The sequence below is a fragment of the Trematomus bernacchii genome, unplaced genomic scaffold (assembly GCF_902827165.1).
Source record: "Trematomus bernacchii unplaced genomic scaffold, fTreBer1.1, whole genome shotgun sequence".
In the NCBI taxonomy this organism is placed as follows: domain Eukaryota; kingdom Metazoa; phylum Chordata; class Actinopteri; order Perciformes; family Nototheniidae; genus Trematomus; species Trematomus bernacchii.
In genome coordinates this window covers 4,282,145-4,302,653 of record NW_022988043.1, presented here as the reverse complement: position 1 = coordinate 4,302,653, position 20,509 = coordinate 4,282,145, and the positions used below count along the sequence as shown (strand labels likewise).

The following is a 20,509-nucleotide window of genomic DNA, read 5'->3' as shown; positions in this document are numbered from 1 at the left end:
TAAGACTTATATTGCAAATTAAATCCAGAGTCAGGTGCAAACGTGGGACGAGACAAATAAATACTTCAATAACTATGGATAACTCTATGGACTATTCTAGTCTGAAACCATAAGTGCCATAACAGAGTAAAATTTAAAGGAGTTATACACAAACAACCTTTTTTTTAATACATTTCAGCACTGAAATAAATTCATTTGTCTGCACATATAGAGTTAAAGTGCTTACAGAAAGGCACTTACTTCTCAGGGACACATTTTTAATAACCTTCTCCAGGTTCTTAAACCAGTGTATCCACATTAGATTAATGGAGTTTGCTCCGGCACTGAGGCTCATTAAAAAATAATGCTGCTCTTGTCAAATTGGGAGTCATTAGAAACAAGCATATGACCCACTTTGGGTGCTGATTCTTTGTCTCAGAAAAAAAAGAGCTTTACAGTACCAGAGACATTGGTCCTGTCCTCTGCAGCTGAGTAATGTGTCAGAGAGTAGGGTAGAGTGTGTGTTATTAAACGAGAAAACTCCCCCTGCAGAAGGCCACAGCGACTGATGGATAATTCCTGCCATCTAGCAAGATAGGGCGAGGTTGCAGGTTAAGGTGACTTCAGTATTTCGTGGGGATTTATTAATCTGTTCCTGTTATCTCTGCTCACTTATCAGATGACCTGCTACCCTCATGACAGGTTTCCATTCCTGTGGTCATGTGCACTGTTAACTCTGAGTGCAGGTCTGACATGCAGCTTGCTGAGGCAATGTTGCTGTTAGATAGTTTGGATTGGTCTTGGACGGAGTTAAAGCAAGGTTGTGAAAACAGTTAAGAGGCTTGATAAAACATGTTATTAACAGATCGTGGTTACGTTTGATGATTAGGCAAGACTTTTGGAAAAACTTCCAGAGGGTAATTTATTCTCACAACACAATAATTAAGATGTCGGTAATATGATAAGTGATGTGTTTGAAAAATCAAACCGCAATGGAAAAACTGACAGGGTCGCTGTTGAACAACATGAACCCTCATCGAGTACTTTTGTTTGACCTATACTTTCAAAAGGAAACTTGACTGAGCTTACTGTACATGATTGTTTACTTTAATGACCTGTTTTCTGGATCATTATATCCATGCACATAAGAAATCATAGCAATTACCCAAATATGTAAGAGATAAAAAATATGTTATCTAAGAAAATAGTTTTCTAATGTTCTTTTAAACCAGAAAATGAAATGCTAACAGTTATTAATTGTAGTGGAGTAGAAACATACGTATAGAGGCAGGATATGGCAATACTCAAGTAAAGTATACAAGTATCTTAAAGGGGCCCTATTATGCTTTTTGGGTATACCCTTTCCTGTAGTGTGTAATAAAGGTTTTTGTGCATGTTAATGGTCTAAAATCCCAAAGTTCCCCACTATGTAACAATCGCGCTTCTATTGTAGCGTTTGACAAATCACAACAGAGCCGGCCAACTAACCAATCAGGTCAGACTTGGCTCTGGTTTCAGACAGAGGGTGAAAAGAGGTGCTGCATCACAGGCAGTATAACAAATAATAATACCTTTTTGAACATTAAAGCATAACATTTAAGTGAATGCAGTAACTGGTCACAGCAACAAAAATGTATTGGAACTCCAAACAGAAGTAAATAAGTCAAATTCTAATGCTGACTTCTTATATATCAATTCAATATCGTGTTTATGAGCAATTCATACATAAAAAAACTGTTTTAATCAAGGTACAACACTGCGTGATGTTTCTTTTTTGTGGCTGTTACATAGGAACTCAGGTTTCAATGACCCCAAACAGAACATTAGGGTTAATGACTGCTCATTTCCACTCAGTGATAATGAAAGCAGCTTCTAGCTCATACTAAGATATCAATCATAAAAGGGAAGAACCAAACCCAGTCTTAATCTTTTTGCCCTCAAATTCCAATGAGGTTTTAGGTTGTCATGGACCATTAAGGAATGTATGAGTCACTCAGGGTCTCTCCCAATGACCTCTCTTTTGGGCACCCTCAATACCGAAGTCTCTCATATCTCACACTGGTATGTGGATGTTTGTGAGTGTTTGTATGTACGTGTGTGGGCCCCGGCACAGGACGTTATCTGACAGTGTTTGTGGGAGTCTGAATCACGCTCGTAGTGTCTACCGGGCAACCTTGGCGACATGGCCGTATAGGAACAGCAAAATGATGAGTGTGTTTATCTAGCCTACGTGGTGATAGCCCCACGGCCTTGTGGACAATGCTCCTATATATAGAGGCACTTTCAAACCTCCATAGTTAGAAATCAAAGTCCTCTCTACAGCACACTCAGCCTTTGGTTGACTTCTCTCAAGAACTTTTACAGCTCAGTCAAACTTTGCATCTTTTTGATCAACTTGCTTTCCCAACGTAATTATTATCTTTAAACCTACGAGAACAGAAAATGCTGCCTGCAACCTTTAAACTGTGTGCTGGCATCTCTTATCTGCACACGAGGAACATGACAGGTGAGTAAAAGAGACATTGGGGATTTTTCACTCGCCAAGTTGTTTCCGTCCTTTCCTTAAAAACACATTGTATTTGTGAAGTTCTGCATGGAGCCCAGGTCAGTGGCTAAATGAATCAATTAAGGAAGAATCTCAGGGTATACTGTAATAGATCCATGGATTTAGAACTGTAGTAACCGTTTAGTTTTTTACTTTTACTCCCAGGTTTGAGGAAGAATGCCATGGTGACCATTCACCATGAGCTGAACCGACTGGCGGGTCCCGGCCCGAGCAACTGGATCAGCCAAGTCCGCCGACGAAGCTCCCTCCTCAGTGAGTACTTACATGTGAACACTTGAAACAGAAGAAAAAATGCTGCCATTGAAACCGCACATAAGTCTGAATTAGATAGTACAATGATTTGCTTGTGAGGTATTTCTCCTAAAAACACAGAAACATAATGATGGAATTGGACTGAAATGTTTTACTCTCTAGGTTCTCGGATTATAGAGGAGGAGGGCTACAGCGAGGAGGAGATGTCTTATTTGAAACAAGGTGAGGATGCACTGCAGAAGGCCATCAGCATCCTCAGCCAACAGGACGGCTGGACCATTGAAACGGTCGCAGTGAGTACAGAGACTGGACACACAAAATAAAATAATGTATTTGACTGCATCATGAATAAATTCAAACGTTGCAGCTGCTGCCACCTTGTGAACAAAGGTTTGACTTTCACAACTTAACGTTTTGATGAGGATATTCAATGTAAACATAATGTTATCAATTGGCATCCGTCCTCAGGCAAACGGAGACAAAGTCCTGAGTAAAGTGTTGCCTGACATTGGGAAGGTGTTCAAGCTGGAGGTTTTGTTGGAGCAACACCCTGACAATCTGTACCAGGAGCTGGTGGGAAATATGGAGCAAATGGGGGAGTGGAACCCTAACGTCAAACAGGTTAAGGTATGAGAGATACAGCGCAAGGGGTTGGAATTAGGGTTGCAATTTAAGATCACCTTTATTAACGAGTAATCTGCCAAATTATTTTCAAGATTAGTAAAACAATTGTTTAGTATAATAGTCAAAAAATATTGAAAAATGTCCATCCCATTCAAGGAAACATCTTGAAATGACTAGTTTTCGTCTGCTGTTTTAAATTCAGTTTAAAATTTCAATACAAATACCAGACAAATATATCATATATATGCAAGGAAACAGATAGATTTTCACAATGTTGTTCAACAGATCCTTCAAAAGATCGGCCAGGACACAATGGTTACCCATGAGGTCGCTGCAGAGACCCCTGGAAATGTGGTGGGGCCGAGGGACTTTGTCAGCGTCCGCTGTGCCAAGCGCCGTGGCTCCTCCTGCTTCCTGGCAGGAATGTCCACTCAGCACGCGAAAATGCCCGAGCAGAGGGGGGTGGTGAGGTAAGTGCCCACATCGTTTATTTGTTGTGATATCTGCATGCATCATATTACATTATTCATGTAGCCTACCATGAGTGGAGTATGTTATGTATCTATGTCTACCACTAGTTTGCAATGGAGTAATGGGAATACCGTACGACTTTTACATTTAAATCATCCTATTTTTAAGAGCGGAGAATGGACCCACCTGTATAGTCATGAAGCCCTGTGCTGAAGACCCAAATAAGACCAAGTTCACCTGGTTACTCAGCATAGATCTAAAGGTAAATACCTGCCGTGTCTACCTTTGTATTTCCCACAGTAACCACAGTGATTACCATTAAAATAATACAATAATTAAGATTTAAAAACCAGATCTAACACAGTCTTTGTCATCTGCAGGGCTGGATCCCGAAGACGATCATAAACAAGGTGCTCTCTCAGACGCAGGTGGACTTTGCCAATCACCTCCGGCAACGGATGGCTAATAACGTTTCTATGGAGATGGCTCATGCCTGCTGACACAAAGCGCCTCTTGAGCTTTGGCACAGTGCGCTCAACAGTGGCAGAGGAGCAACCCCTGCTCATTAAAAAATCATAGAAATCTGCTCACAACTGCTGTACCACTACGCAAATCAAGAATGTATCAAAGGAGATCGGATGAAGATGATGCTTGTCTGAGATCTTAGGAAAATATGTTGGTTTCAATTGGAAATTGTGTGTTTTTCATACCCTTCTTAATAGATAATCTGTCATAAACGTGTGTAGTGAAACGTTGAATAAACGGCACATTGTTTCCATCTGATAATAACCCCCCCACTTGTTGTCCTTCCTCTGCTGAGAAATTGCCCCTTTATTTTACTGTTTTATTTATTGATGTTGCGCTGATGCCATTACAATGACCGCAAAGAAAATAAACAATTGCAAAGTCATTGGTGTTTATGTTTTTATGCTTTTTTATTATGCTGTTTAGTTAATGATTAATCTCTCCTTTCCTGAAGCATGGGAAGAACCTTAATAAAAGCTCATAACACATTTCAATGGTTAAGCTTAACTAAAAAGATAAAGAATAAAAAAACACAAAAAATTACTGAAATTCTTCTCCTATAGGAAAGAAAATTCACAAGCAAAACTGAAAACCAAGAACTGATCTTAGAAACTAAATAGCAACTGCACAATCATTCCACTTTGACAGGAAGGAGATGTATACATTCAAAGTATATTTTTCAAATCATGAGATACATGGCTTGTCTTCCTGTTCCAAGATGGGTTTTCAGACTGAAATTTTGCCAAAACGAGCAGGTGTTTGGCAATTCAGATGTGTAAGAAAACCCAGCAGCGAGCATTTTGTCGTTCAGAGCCAGCAGCACATTCCCCAAGATCGAGTAACGTGGATTTCATCCCAAACAGGAAATCTGTCTTCCATTAATGCAAGTTGTATAACCTTTTTTTCTATTTTGTGTGTCGATCCAAAAGGTTTTGCAACAGCTAATTGTTCTTACATGCATAGTGCAGAGGAATAGATGTCTCACTTTATGTCGCACTTGCTAAAGTTGAAATATGAAGTGAGCTGACTGTAACCTGGTAGGCTGTTATATATTCATTTTCTGAATTAAGGCCTAAAGCTCCTTACACACCAAGCCGATTTTCGGCGTCGATAGATGTCGATAGATGTCGGGCCATCGATGAGCGTCGTGTCGCCCTACTCAGATTGGTGTGTACTGCACCGTCGTGTCTTATCGGCCGTGCCGACACCTTCCGCCGCCGATTCGACATGTTGAATCGGGAGGCCGTTCCGTCGGGACGTGTTCTTTGGTGTTCTTTGGTGTTCTTTGGTGTCAGTTTGGTGTGTAATGGCGCATTTCCATTACACGGCCTCGCTCGGCCTCGCTCGGTATGGCTAGGCCTCGTTAGGCCTTGTTAGGACTGGCTCACTTTATGGCGCATTTCCATTACAGTTTAGGAACTGGGGTAGTATCTATAGTAACGCAGTGTAGGCGGAGCCGTGATGTCATCTTCAATGCGAAACACAAAACCAACATCAGCTGTTAGCTGTTAGCCCTCAGAGCTCACAGCTCCTCATATCTGTTCAGAAACTAGACAAAAGTTAAACAAGTACAAACCACAGACTGTTCATCTTGTTGTAGTTGCTCTAGTTTAGCTAGCATACTCAGCCCGACTCAGCCTGGTTGTTCCTGGCCCTAGAACCACGATTTTATGGGGCCAGAAAAACTGTGAATTAGGACCCGCTAGCCGGTACTAGGCCAAGTGGAAACGCAACCAAAAACGGGCCCCGCACGGCTCGGCACGCTTAAAGCGAGCTCCGCGCTGCAGTGGAAACGGGCCATAAGAGGCATAAAGGTCCTTACACACCAAGCCGATTTTCGGTGTCGATAGATGTCGATAGATGTCGGGCCGTCGATGAGCGTCGTGTCGCCCTACTCAGATTGGTGTGTCTTGGTGTGTACTGCACCGTCGTGTCTTTTCGGCCGTGCCGACACCTTCCGCCGCCAATTCGACATGTTGAATCGGGAGGCTGTCGGCTAAAGGCCGTCGGCCAAAGAAATCACTCTGATTGGCTGTTCAGCTTAGCGAATCAGTGCATGAGAAGCGAAACGGAAGTGAGGGACCCAAACAAACTATTAAGAAGGCAAATCTGAGATTTAATTTAACTCCAGCTCTCGACACAGGTTCGGGAAAGCCCCATGAGCTTCTCGCTGTAGAGTGAAAATGGAACGCACACGCTATTTGTTGTTTGTTTATATCACGCAGTCTGTTCTTCTTCTCTCGGTTATCACGCAGTCTGTCTTCCGGTTGTTGCCTCTTTTGAATGACGAATACACACTACCGCCACCTGCTGGTAAGGAGAGTTATACGAGTTTGTACGTGCAACTTGGCCGTCGGCTGAAGTCTTTGCGGTGTGTTCCAGTGCGAAACATGGCCAAGAAGCAGGAGACGTGAGGCGACGTGAGGCGACGTGAGGCGACGTGAGGCGACGTGAGGCGACGTGAGGCGACGTGAGGCGACGTGAGGCGACGTTCCGTCGGGACGTGTTCTTTGGTGTTTAGATAAATGTGCACTTTGGTTGATCCTGACTCCATTTTCCTCTAAATAATACAAATTTCAGCAGAATAGTTCAGAGGGCTGCCTTGTGCAATGCAAAAACAAACATTGTTTTTGCCCTGAAAGAATGTTCAACAGGGTAACAATTGACATCTGCTTATTATCCCTCAAAATCTGAACACAAGCAGATGTGAGGAGAGTTGTTGCCACTTTTTAGATCTTGTTCCATTATTTGTGAAAGGGAGAGGAGTGGAGAAAATCTGGGGTAGGAATGGAAATATGATCCACTGCCGAATACGTTGTATAATAAGAACAGGAAGACAAAACATGCTATTTGGCAATCACATCAAATCCCTGGCACTGATGACAGCCCTTATTAAATCTCTGTTTCTTTGACTGAAATCCATCTCCAAACAACAGCTTTTATTTATTTGAGCAGAGGTGGAAGAAGTACTCAGATCTTGTACTTAAGTAAAAGTTGATGCACTATTTTTTCCTGTTTTTCTGTTTTATTGTGTTTTACTGTTGGAGGAGCCTGTGACCTAAGATTTTCATCGTCATAACTACACTGTAGCTATGTTCGTATGACCAATAAAAGCCTTGAACCTTGAACCTTGTTGAAGTACCAGAGTGTAGGAATACTCTGTCTGGTACAAGTAAAAGTCCTGCTATCAAAAGGTTACTCAAGTAAAAGTACAAAAAGTATTAACATCAAAATACACTTAAATTAATAAAAGTAAAAGTACTCATTATGCAGATTGGCCCATTTCAGAAAAATGTGTTTTGATTGTAATTATTGATTCATTTAAGAGTTATCAAAGCTAAACTAATTTGTGAATTAGTGGGGTAGAAGCACAGTAAAATGTGTAAATATTCAAGTAAAGTGCAAATCCCTCAAAATGTTACTTGAAAACAGTACTTGGTTAAATCTACTGAGTAACTTTACATCGCTGCTTTTGAGGAACAAGTAATTGCACTTTATAAGCTTTCTGGAGAAATTGGTTTAAAAAAAAATGTGTACTATAAATCATTTTATGTTGAATATATTCATACTTTTCTCTTTACTGTATTTTAACAAGAAGAGAATCTGTGCTGAAGGGAGGTGTGGAAGGAAAAGGAGGTAACACAACTCTCCTGTCTTCAATATCTGTGAGAGAGAGAGAGAGAGAGAGAGAGAGAGAGAGAGAGAGAGAGAGAGAGAGAGAGAGAGAGAGAGAGAGAGAGAGAGAGAGAGAGAGAGAGAGAGAGAGAGAGAGAGCAATGACGTAATGAAGTTGCAGTCCGACAGGGAACCACAATTCCCATGATGCATTTGAAATTACCGTGGCCACTGGACGGGGGAAGGGAAGCTGAGATTGGAGGGAGAAACAGTCAGAAACTGAGGTACTTTTAAAACCCTTTATAATATCTTGTAATATTTTCGGATATGCCATAGCACGCAGTGTTTTGTAGCGTTTTTTAAATCTGCCTTGGAAACAAAAGCAGTTTAATCCGTATGGTGCTGTCGGATTTGGGACTCCATCCCCGTTACAGTTCAATAGAGCTACAGCTAGCCCGTTAGTTAGCCTGACAGCTGGCTTTTCTTCTGTTAGCTACGTCTCAGCTACTTCAGTGCACTTGATATTCATGACATTTAACATGAGTTGTTTTTTCTTATGTGTTTTCTAAGGGCTGTTTTGCATGCAGGTTTTGCAAGCAGTGATTTCTCTGTGTGAGGAGAAGCTGTAGCTGCGTCTTTGTGCCTGCGGGGTTGCTACTGTAGCTGACATATTGCTAGTTGTCGGTTGCTATCATAATGTAAGCTAGCCGAGGTAGCTGTCAAAGCGGCGATGTGTTCAACTGTCATCGGATAAAGTTGGACTTTTTCCAACATTTTCAGATGTATGTCCTGGCTCTGAGCATGGACTCTGCAGTGCTGGACTTTGACAGTAAACTATAACACATTTTAGGCATAAAAAAAAATCTTGCTGTGATTCAGACAGTAATGGAGGAAGTCCTCAGATCCTCTCTTGAGTAAGAGTAATATTTCTGTACTGTAAAAATACTCCATTACAAATCAAAGTCATGCATTTTAAATATTTCAGCAGTTATATTATTTAATATGTTTTAATATACAACTTGTACTGTACATAGTTATTTCCATTTAATGTGTTATAGTAGTACAATGTATTCGTTTTATTGTACTGCATTGCACACATTTTAAAGGGTCACACTTAAATGTCAAAAATTAAAGTACGTAATGGAAAACAAAAATGTGTCTTTTACAGTTGAATAATTCAATTATTGATAACATCAAATCAGCTATTTATTGTTTGAGATAATTTGTTTGACGATTTAACATGCTAATGATATTTTAATCCATAACAGCATTAAATTGCATATGCTCTTTATATGTTATGTACAATCCTAACTTGTAAAGCTTTCAAATAAAGGTGGTCAAATAAAAACTGAATTTCTTTATTGTAGTGTAGAAAAAATTGCATTAAGTAAAGTACAATTATCTCAAGTATAGTAAACGAGTAAATGTACTTTTTGAAGGCCACTAAATGTGGGTTGCTCTGTGAAAAATGACATACGAAGACAATAAAAACAACACTTTTTGTTAATATAGCTAAAAGTTCTCATTTGATAGAATTATTTTTGATAATTTTTGGCATGATTAAACCTATTTGTTTCACATTTTTATGAACAATCATGTTAATAATATTGAATTATGTGTGCAGTTTAATGATTCTTTTTGTTTTAGTTTTCAGATATTGTGTACATATGACCGCCCCTGCTCTGGACTCTGAACATTCAATAACTCTATCCATGACCCCCATCTCACTGGAAACCTTCTCATCTTACGTTGGACGCGTGCTGATGTTTCATGTGAGGCTAAAGACACAATAAACCCAGCCAAGTAAATTAAACCTTACTGGTACCTCTGTGTGCACACTGGATTTGTCTCTTGAGTACCAAAGTAATGAAGACTCCTGGACGGGGAGAGCCCAGTCCTGAAAAGCAATGTCATCCTCCACCTTCTGTGTACGTGTGATGGAGCTGAGGAGTGGACCCAGTGGCCAAGAAGATCTGCGGAGGAGAGGAAGGAGGCAGGTTTCCAGGAAACTTGTGCATTGATGGATTGCAATTTCCTCCCGTCAGCTCTTGTAGACTGATACCTGCACATTCCTATCAGCGTACGCACTCAAGGTTACACTTTAGAGTAGCTAATAAAACAAAGCTGCCATCAAAAACCACACAATCATCGCGGATACACAGATGTGCACATTATGGATTTCTTCTGCCAGTGACAGTTTGTGGAAATCACACTAGGGGGACTGTGGACGTTGAGTTCTGTGTGTATGAAGGAGAAAAGCATAAATACTTGCCGTCATTACTAATCTACACTACAGAAACCATGGTGGTCCTTGCATCGGCTCCTCAGCCCATCGTCGTCCACGACTACAGCAGCCTTTAGAGGCCGGGATCAGGAACACGCTCGCCAGCCAACACACTCATATGCAATGGAAGAAGACATTGATGTCACACCCCACACTGAGGTACTGTTGTTTTACCTTTAGTCTTAAAATGTGTGATCGTTTAATCTTATTCCAGTGTTTGGGCTGATAGCAAGCTAACACCATTAAGGCTGAAGGCAACACCTGCTGTGTTGGTCAACAGAATCAAAGTAGGCGCTTTATCGCTGCTGCCATAGTGAGGTAGCCACTTCAGGTACAGAGATGCAGCATGACTACCCAATAAGATGATTGACGGATTGACTCCAACTTTTATAATAATCTTTCAAGTAATATTTCATGCAAAAAAAGCTGAATAGCTGCTTTTTAAGTCTCTTAAAGGTGGGGTAGGTAATTTTGGAGAAACCAGCTCGAGTGCGCTAGAATTTGAAAATACGTAGCCGGAAAAAATCTGCCACTTCCTTACAGAGCCCCTCCTCCAACACACACGAACGTGCACATGACCAATGAGGGCATGAGATAAGTTTGTGCACAGATGGAAGGCTGACAGGCAGGTAGGCCATCCAGTTATTTTAGCCGGGCCGGCTAAAATGATTGGTCGTGCTTTTTACAGTACTACGGCTTCCACAGATGACATTTTTTTTAATGGATTTTTTGTCAAAGCACTTAAGATATTCATTGCTATCAGGATGTTAAGAGCATTCCATGGAATATAACAAAAAGTGTATCTCGAGCCGGTTTCTCAAACTACCCCACCTTTAAATATTTAGATTGTACCGTACTAAATATCTTTGGGAGTCCGACTGACATAACAAGCAAGACATCACATCAGTCTTAAAGAAACTGAGATGGATATTTTTACTATTTTCTGAAATTTTCTAGATAAAACAATACATCAATTATAAAAAACAATTGTTAGTTGCAGCCCTACTCACTGATAAATGTTCCTTTCCTGCTCCACAGTGTTGTATTATAAACAATTAAGGGCTAATTAGTTTAAGCAGTTCTGTCACATGTGTTTAACTTAAGGCCTAAGGTTAACAGTTCACCCTCGGCGTTAGCTCTAATCTCTGGACCGACTTGCTTGGCATGTTGCTTTGGCAACAGCTGAGAGGGCATTTCTCTTATCCCGAGCTTGATTTCCTAGCCGTAACATTACTTATTGCTCCGTGGCCTCTATCCTTGAGTATTGCTTCCTATGTAAACAGTTGTATAAGTATGTCTCCATCCTGGCTGGATGCAAGGCAGGGAAGGCTTTCCCTAAAGGGAGTGCACCTTTTTTAAATGAACTATTCTACCTACCACCTTTACCTTTACTACCAGCAGAGGAAGCATCCTTATAAAACAGAAGCAGTGAAGTGTTTGCAACCATTTTCTTGTTTTAAATGAATATTTTTCACAAGTTAGTTTTACATTTCAGGGATGCCAGAAAAAAGAGGAAATAAAGAAGCATGTCATGATAATGAATTGCCTGTCTTCTGTGAGCGCTGCACAGGCTTTACATTGTGTGCATGTCTGAAGCATCTGCTCTGTGTTGCTGTTCTTGTGTTAGGGCCTGAATGGTTTGTCCCATGAATGTAAACCATTAGAGGAAATCACCAATGGACACTCCAACCATAAGCCTGTGAGTAAAAATCACCTCCTTGATTTATTCTAATTAGTTTTTCCTTGCAAGTGTTTTATCTAGGAATTAACAATTTAAACTTTCTTCTCAGGTCATGAACGGACTGATAATTAGTCATAATGTCAAAGAGCAGACCAACGGCAGCGCACCACTCAGATCCCTGCCGGTAATTCAATTTCATCCTAAGTATCTGACTGTAGCCAACATCTCCCTCCTCCTTTTAGATGTAATGTAATCATTCCTTGGTAATTGTCCAGATTTCAGCACTGAAGCAGAATGGTCTTCTTCAGACTCTGGCAGCCGGGGGGGGACCAGCCTCAGCCTGCAGGTAACACACACATACTCTCACACAACCTCTCTATTGTCTCACATCCTCTTCCCACAGGAATGTGAGAAGTGTATCCTAGATACCAGCCAGGTAGAGTCTTTCCCAAGGGGTGCAGGTTGCCTGCTTCGGGGAAGCAGAGGGTCTCAGTGGCCCTCTTAGTGATGCAGGCGTGTTAGACAGGAGGGATTTATGACTGAGGATGAACTGGAGGGGTGTCAGCCGATGCACCACAGCATATTACTTATCTCCCCTCATCAGTGCTTCTAGTCACGTTAGTGTGTGAGAGTTTGTGTCACAATTGGGTTTATTAGTTTGTTTTCTTACCTTGTTTTTTAAAGAAGTGAATGGATCAGGCCCTTCCTACATGCTGGACATGGATAAATCATAGACTCAAGCACGTGCACTGTTCTCTGCATCAACCTATCGTCTCGCTGCTCCCTCTCTGCAAATCAGACGCCTTCACAAAACCATGCATGTTTGCTATCCTGGCTCCAAAACGATCGAACGAGCTCCCCATTGATATCAGCACTGCTGAAATCTGTTTCCACTGCCCCTTGGTCCAAAAAATAAATAAAGATGTTTCTCTTCTGCACGTAGCACTTACAAAAGTTTTCATTATTTGAAGCCAATGCAGTAGCACTTACTGATAATGTACCTGCAGGATTATTTCTTTTTAGGTTTGCTTCTCCATGGTTGAATGCACTGATTGTAGGGTGCTTTGGATGAACGCGTCAGCAAATGAAATATATACCATGTAACTTAAAATCTTCTCTACAGAGGAAAATGTGGAGTTGGAAAAGGCCAGAGAGGAGTGGGAGGCTCTGGAGAACGTCCAACCAGGTCAGAAGCATCTCCCCGTTTCACCCGTTTGCATTCAGATTGATGAATTCTTTAGTCTGTAAGTTGCTGTTATAAAGATGTATTTTTATGTAACATCCCCCAGCTCTCACTGAGGACTCGAACCCAACCCCGATCATCTCCTTTAATGAAGCCTTGCAGTACTTCCAGACCACAGACCTCGGGGATTTGCTGGTATGAAACGCTGCATAACCAAACTCTCAAATATAAGCTGATATCTCAATAACAGCCAACGCTCAATATTTGCTGGGGGATCAGTTTGTTGGAACAGAAATTCAGCATAATGTACATTTCCACAGCATTAAATCTACCAGTTGAACATTGTTTTGCTATATGCACACACTCTTCACAATAAAAGCTTTGCAGGGATGGAAAGGGAACTGCTGGAAGCATTTTATTGTGAAAGTGTACATTAACAGCAGACACAAGCAACACCAAGATAACGTAGCAAAGAAATGCACATTAGAAATAAAATAAAGACCTATGTCAGCCGTGTGTGGGGTAAACTAAAAAGTGTTTTTGTATAAAAGAGGGATACACATACTGTGCTTACAGCAACAAAAATAATCAAGTAGATTATGGTACTGGTCATTCTGATCATTTATTTCAATAGGAATCATATACTTTATTTGTATGTATCAATGGATTATTTCTATTGATAGCTCTAAACCCTCCCCACACCCCTCTACCTCTCTGTAGAAGAACATCCAGCCCACCATTCGCAGGACCGGTCTGGCCGCGATCACACACTTCCTGTTCGGACCTCCACGACTGCACAGGGAGCTGCTGGAGGAGAGGGACCTGGTGTTTGCCATCGCACAGTGTGAGTGTGTGTTTGCCAGTGTTATCTGCTAGCTGTGTCTCAAACTCATGAGTGTTGTTCATTTTGTCAGAAATACATTGAATTTAGTGTGTCATATGTGTGTTGACATGTGAGTCTAACCAAAGATCACCCCATGACTTTCTGTCATGTCCTGTTGTTATCATTGTTCACAATAAGTTAAGTAAATCAATTACTCAGAGACTTGTATTAAGTATGTTTTCTCTACAATGAAAATAAAGACAGATTTTGATAAGTTTTTAATTTTTTGTGCTACATTTTATTCATGTCTCTTTTCTTTAAAAAAGATTCCATGTTAATACAGTCACCGTTTGCTATATGATGTCAGTGCCGACTCAACATCGTTTCAACAAGCATATCAAGTAATAGTTTTTGGTTTAAAAATAACATAGATTTTGACTCCTATATATCTGTGTGTTTTTCTACAGGCCATGTGGACAACAGCCAAACCGTCCACATGCGTGTCCTCCAGACCATTTATAAGAGGCTGATAGGCAGCAGGCTGGACTGTCCTCGCTTCGGGGCGCACTGGGAAAACATCGGCTTTCAGGGTAAGACTCCTGCACACACTATACTGCACATATAGGTTCAGGTTTGTGGATACTCATAAAGGTGTTGGGCGGCGGGTTTGCTGGGGCTTTCTTGAAATACATTTCCAAATATCAGTTACTTTCACTTCATCTATCAATCCTTCGCTTCTCTGTGTTTGGAGGAGTGAAACGCGAGAGCTGAGGAGATTAATGATTGTGTGAAATTTGAGCAGCAGGGCTCATCATTCAGCTGCAATGTTACACTGTAGTGAACTGCTCTTTGATTTCACAATGTTATAGCTTTTCATTGTTAAGAAATGTAAAGTGCATTAGTGAAAGTCTAGCAATATGAAGTATTTCTACAGTCTTCAATACTTACAATAAAAAAACAAATGGTTCTCTAGCCTCTGTGTGCTATAACGAAAGAAGATCTGTAACCAAAACATATCGACAGTATCCACTCCAAACAAGTAAACGGCATGTTTTATGTGTTTCTGCAGGTACAGACCCAGCCACTGACCTGCGTGGCACTGGTTTCCTGGGTCTGATGCATACGCTGTACTTTGTGATGGACCCAGAGACTCTACCGTTGGCTAGAGACATCTACAAGTTATCACAACACCCCACACAGGTATCAGCAGCTCAGACACACGTCCACTGGGCAATGAGCTCGTACCAGAGGCAGCTCATGTGTGCATGCAAGTATTTTATTTGGGAATCACATTTCACTAATCCTCCAGAGACACTGAAACACCTCCCACTGCCGGCGAGCTGCTGTAAGCTGACCCCGACCTTTGACCTCCCTGCAGAGAGATCTAGAGCAAAAGGAGAATTTCCCCACAGGGATCAATAAAGTCAGCTTCAAGACGATCTTGTTTTTTCTTGTAACCTCTGAAAGTACTCTGTGTGGACTCAAAATGTCTTGTGTATTTCCTCTGTTTTAGAACTTTCCATTCAGTGTGATGTCAATCAACATGACCCGCATCGCTCTGCAAGTACTCAGAGAGGAAGCTTTGTCAAAGTGAGTCACTGCTCCTCATTTTGGTTTCTCTTCATTCTTGAGTTTTGACTTGCAATATCTTTGTCACACACGACCTCTTCCCCAATGCTCTCTCTCTTTGGTCTATCAGGGAGTGCAATCGTCGTCAGCAGGTGGTCGGTGTGCTCAATGACTTCTACGTTGCCACGTATCTGCACCTGTACCAACTGTGGAAGACCCAACAGAAGACCATCGTAGACTCTGGCTTTGTACTAAAAGGTAAAGAAAATGGTATATCGTTTCTACTGTAACTTAACACTTTGAAATCATGCTTTTTATTGTATTAGTGCTGAGACAAATCAAACCCTTTAATTATGCCTGCAATCATTTTATTTTGTGTCCTTAATTTAGCCCTTAGGGTCCCATTGACATACAGAAACTCTTCTTCCTAAAATGAAGCTCAGACTGAATATTTGGGAAAAGAAACTGGCAGCTGGCTTTTGCTTGGTATTGAATGCTCATAGATGCAAGTTGTGGTATCAATGTTTTCATGTAATTTTCTAAATGTATCAGTCAATAGGTCAATACTCAGTTTGCAGGAGCTCAGTTAAACACAGATTGTCCTCCCGGCGCGAGTCCCACAGTGTCTGTCTTTTTAACCCTGCAGAAGTGGAGCTGTTTGCCAAAAAGAACCCGAAGCAGATGCTGCGCCGACTAGAGGTCTTCCTGAAAGAGAGGCGGGCAGGTGGGGTCCCCCGCGGGACGTCGCCGGATCCTCAGGCCCAGCAGCCTTCTCCCAGCCTGGGGGCCAGGGCCGGGTCGGGACAGGGGAGCAAAGGAAAGGAGATGCACTTCACAGGAGTGTGTGATCTACCGCCAGACATGGAGGGAGAGGCCAGACTCATCTAAGCTAGACTCTGTGTGTGAGAGTGTGAGAGTGTGTGTGTGTGTGTGTGTGTGTGTGTGTGTGTGTGTGTGTGTGTGTGTGTGGGAGCAATCTTGTTTGTGAGTGTATCTATTGTGGTGTGTGTGTGTGTGTGTGTGTGTGTGGGAGCAATCTTGTTTGTGAGTGTATCTATTGTGGTGTGTGCGAGTGGCTTACTCTCAGAGATAAACCCCACCAGTCCCTGATCTAGGACCTGCTATCTGAACCTATTCAAACACCTCCACTCCTTCCTCTGACGCTGGGGTGCTGCACTTTGGTCAGATTAAGCTTTCGGAGTTATATTTGATTTCTTTTTTGTTATTAATGATTAAATTATTTATTTTTTAAACATAGAACAGTTGACTATAAGGAGCTAAAGCAGGTTAGAAACACAGCAAGTGATTTTTTTTTTTTGCACTTTTCTGTGAATTTAGTAGCCAAATCGATAGCTGCCAAATTCTTGTGGTTAAATCCTAACCTGCCTAGATGTCCAAAACGTACACTTGTGTGTCCCTAGGGTCCCTCAGTAAGGGTGTTAACATGTAGAAGAGGGAGGGGCTTCTCCTCCCTCGCTCTGAGATACAGCGCCATCACACGAGCATGCTAACAGCTCATACATACTGTTAAACGCTCTGTTAACTTTATGGTGATACTAGAGAAATGAACCAGTTTCCAGCCGTGCTACAGAGGGGAAAGAGGCAGGTTTCTCTCGGTGTGAGTGGGGAGCGGCAGATCGAAAAACCCAGGGAGGTTACAGAAGATTTGAACACAATAGACTTTGAACGCAGCCTGCTTTGAAGGTCCGGTCTCATGCGTTCTCTATTAGAGCGTTAATTAAATAAATGTCTTGTGAAAGATGTGGACGCTCAGCCCAGATGTGTGGGGGTAGAGCCAGGTGTTTCATGGTGTGTGTTGCCAGGGGTCTGATAGACTAGGTCCAGAGCTTCCACGTAATGTGGGGGAATATATTTTAAATAATAAAAAAAAAACTATTTTAATCTTTTCTGAAGGGACAGCGGACCATAACTTCACAGTTATGTTAAAGCACTGTAGAACTTTGTTATGAAACTTGATGACTTTGTGGCCGTTAGAAGGGTTTTTATTTATCCCACCAGAACGTATGAAAATATTTTCGCGGTTCAAGCCAAGGAGACACGTCATAACAGAGTCTGTGCGCTCGGCTCGGTCCCGGATAAAATCGAAGGTCTGGTATGAGCTTTCTCTACATTCCGTTATAAAGCATGTGATTGTATGTTTTCTTTGACAGTTAAACATTTATTCCAGTGTGTGTGTGTACGCTTGTGTGTGTGTGATGTAATGAATGAGCTGATATTGATGAAGGGTGCCTCTCCTCGGAGATGTATGGTACAGTATGCAATCCCAGCTCTCACTCAATGATAATCAAAACGATAGTGCTGTGTGACGATGGAAATCGTTCCTAACTTCAGGGTTTGTGCGCTTGTGCGAGTGAATGTGTTTGTGTGGGCGTGTGTGTGTTTGTTGTATGACAGGAACTGACTACAGATGGGGTGCTTTCCTCTGCACACAATAAGCCAGCTTTACTAAGTACTTGATCCATCAAGCTGCAAAGACGGTACATTTTGCCGTTTTAAAAAATGGTACAGAACATTTCTTAGGGCAAAATTTACCCAATAAACTAAGAACACTATTTGGTTTACTTTAAAAAAAAAAAACAGATGTTAGTTTTGAACACAGCTGGTGGCTGGGATGGGTAGAGCTCCTCAGCAAAGCTGGTTCCTTCTTTGTGCTAATGTGAAACCGTCCCCCATCGTTGTAGTCTCGATCTGTAGCATGTTCAGGTAGCACTAGTACTGTAGCATCCTATAGCCTCCTCCTCTTCGTAAAGCTTGTTGATGTCATGTCTCAGTTACAGTCCGTAGTGTCAATGGGTGCGCAAACTGTTACTACTATAGCACATTTATTTCGTATTTGCATCAGGCCTCCTTCAGTAGACACACATTTAGGTGGCGCAGCGTATGTTTCGGAGAGATGTGGGATAGGCTTGACGTGTTATTGAGCTCAACCTTGTCTTCTAAGAAGGTAACAGTAAAAACGGTGCCTACGTCCAGTGGAGCCACGAGGGGTAGAGCGCTTTTTGTTTTCTTTCATTTGAGCCACCGTGCCACATTAGACTTCCTCCATTCATGTAACGCAGTAAACAGAGTCGATGTGACCCCCTAACATGCAGGCCTAAAGGATATATACATAACGATACACTATGGTCCACTCGGATAGTTTGCCATCTCCGTTCTCCACGAAATATCTTCAAAAAATGAGCTGATGTAGTTTAGCCAATTGTTTGCAAGTGTTTTGATCGAACAGGACAATTTGCACTGTTGTAGATATTTGATAGTGTGTGTGACGTATGCAAGAGGAAACAGGCCATCTTCAATAGCCATAATGTCCATTATCGCCCACCTCATTAAACTTCGTGGAGTCCTCCCTCTAAAAAGAAATTGCACCATATATTTGATTTCACATTTAGTTTTATGACATTTTTAAACTGAGGCGCAGTACAGTGTATGTAAATCAGGAAGTTTGTATATAGAGAATTAATGATTGTAACTGTGTGATGGTCTGTAGGGCATTATACTGAAACACATTGCTTACCTCAAGACTTGAGACAAATCTCTCTTTTCTCTCTCCTGACGTTTGTTTGGCCTCTCAGTCAGACTCTTTCTTTTTTTTACGTTTCCTTGTACCTAGGCCTTCTCTCATACCATTTGGACATGTTATATATTGTATAATCTACACCTGAAGCACTATGGTATAGCAAACTAACACAAAAGCTGGTCAATGTTATGTGTAATCTATTTAAAGACACATTTATAGACACTATATAGGCCCACACGCGCTCATCTGCAGATGATAAAATCCTTTTTTAAATGATCTATAATTGGCTGATGTTTGAAATAAAGCTGGGTTTCTTGTGGCTTCAGTGATAGTACAGTATACATTTTGCTGTGTTTAAGTGTTTGATGTCCGGAAAACACTCAGAAACAATCCAGTGGGTACAGCTACAGTCACAAACAAATAAATATATGATTGTAAAGATATACGTTTGATTAGGAGTCATAATACAGTGTATGCTTTGACCTTGGTATATATTCAGTATCCAAACAAGGCCTGATTTATCCTCTCATATTACCAAAACTTATATTTTTAGCGGTTCTAATAGATCATATTCTTATGCGTTGATTATCGTTTCAAATCTCCTCAGTTGTGAAACCAGAACCAAGAGAAAAAAGAAAAAGAAAACGGGTTCTTGCAGGATGTCGGATGCTCTGAGAGGTGTGGTGTGAAGTTCAGCCGCTCGGCAAATACAATCACTTCTCTAAATATCCTGCGCTTTATATGAAGGTGTTTTACTGTTGCCGTCGTCGTCATGTCCCTCAGAGCATTTTATGACTGTACCTTGATTGTAGAAGCCCTATTTTATACTGAGAGTTATTTCAGAATACAGTATGTGCTGTTGTACATTAAATGTATCGTATGGAGAAAGCTAAATAAATGCTGTTAAAAAACTAAAATATTTTCTCTGAGCCTTCTGTGACTTCTTATTGAATTTATTGAATAATTATACTGGCATGTACTGTCCATCAACTCCACATTACATACACATTTTTATAGATACATTTTTTCCCCTTACAGATCAATGTACTTTGCCATGTTGTGACAGCATGGTTTCAAAGCCAATTACATTTCTCAAAGAGAAGATTTAATACATTTCGTTTTCCAAGATCTCCTGAAGCTTTCTCACCACCACTGTAATTTCTATGGCTGCAACTTATAACTTAAGTTATTTAAACTATCAATCTCTGATGATTACTCTTCCATTAAATGATTCATTGTGTTTATTAATTGTTTTTGATTCAAGTGTAAAAAAGGCATAACAATTCCTGAGAGCTCAGTCACGTAAGGACAAAAAGAAAAGAAGCAAATCCTAAAGAGGCCCTATTATTATTGTGTTTGGGGTCTTCCCTGTCCTGTAGTGTGTTCTATAGGTTTTTGT

The 20,509-nt window shown here is 41.1% G+C and overlaps 2 protein-coding genes across 3 annotated transcripts; both read left to right on the top strand.

The window, feature by feature from the left end:
* Positions 1-2,305: 2,305 nt before the first annotated feature.
* star (steroidogenic acute regulatory protein) lies at positions 2,306-4,802 on the top strand. 2 transcript variants are annotated; one of them, XM_034118664.1, is made up of 7 exons: positions 2,306-2,485; positions 2,690-2,797; positions 2,960-3,090; positions 3,266-3,418; positions 3,707-3,891; positions 4,061-4,154; positions 4,273-4,802. In XM_034118664.1, the coding sequence occupies exons 1-7, from the start codon at positions 2,422-2,424 to the stop codon at positions 4,390-4,392; spliced, it is 855 nt and encodes a 284-aa protein (XP_033974555.1). In that variant the 5' UTR covers positions 2,306-2,421; the 3' UTR covers positions 4,393-4,802. The 2 variants fall into 2 exon arrangements, with proteins under 2 accessions (XP_033974555.1, XP_033974554.1); XM_034118663.1 differs by having other exon boundaries at positions 3,266-3,424.
* Positions 4,803-8,234: 3,432 nt separating this feature from the next.
* On the top strand, positions 8,235-20,027 carry elmod3 (ELMO/CED-12 domain containing 3). Its single transcript, XM_034118662.1, is given in 14 exon segments — positions 8,235-8,316; positions 9,680-10,475; positions 11,944-12,015; positions 12,107-12,181; positions 12,273-12,317; positions 12,319-12,343; positions 13,121-13,183; positions 13,287-13,375; positions 13,901-14,024; positions 14,471-14,593; positions 15,073-15,203; positions 15,517-15,593; positions 15,703-15,830; positions 16,219-20,027. Coding segments are annotated over 13 exon segments (1,230 nt in total). The 5' UTR covers positions 8,235-8,316; positions 9,680-10,439; the 3' UTR covers positions 16,461-20,027.
* The last annotated feature ends 482 nt before the right edge of the window (positions 20,028-20,509 follow it).

Coding starts and splice junctions, on each gene's coding strand:
- star (XM_034118663.1), top strand. CDS start 2,422: ATGCTGCCTGCAACCTTTAAACTGTGTGCTGGCATCTCTTATCTGCAC. Junction 3,425..3,706: donor CTAACGTCAAACAGGTTAAG/GTATGAGAGATA, acceptor GTTGTTCAACAG/ATCCTTCAAAAGATCGGCCA. Junction 4,155..4,272: donor TACTCAGCATAGATCTAAAG/GTAAATACCTGC, acceptor TGTCATCTGCAG/GGCTGGATCCCGAAGACGAT.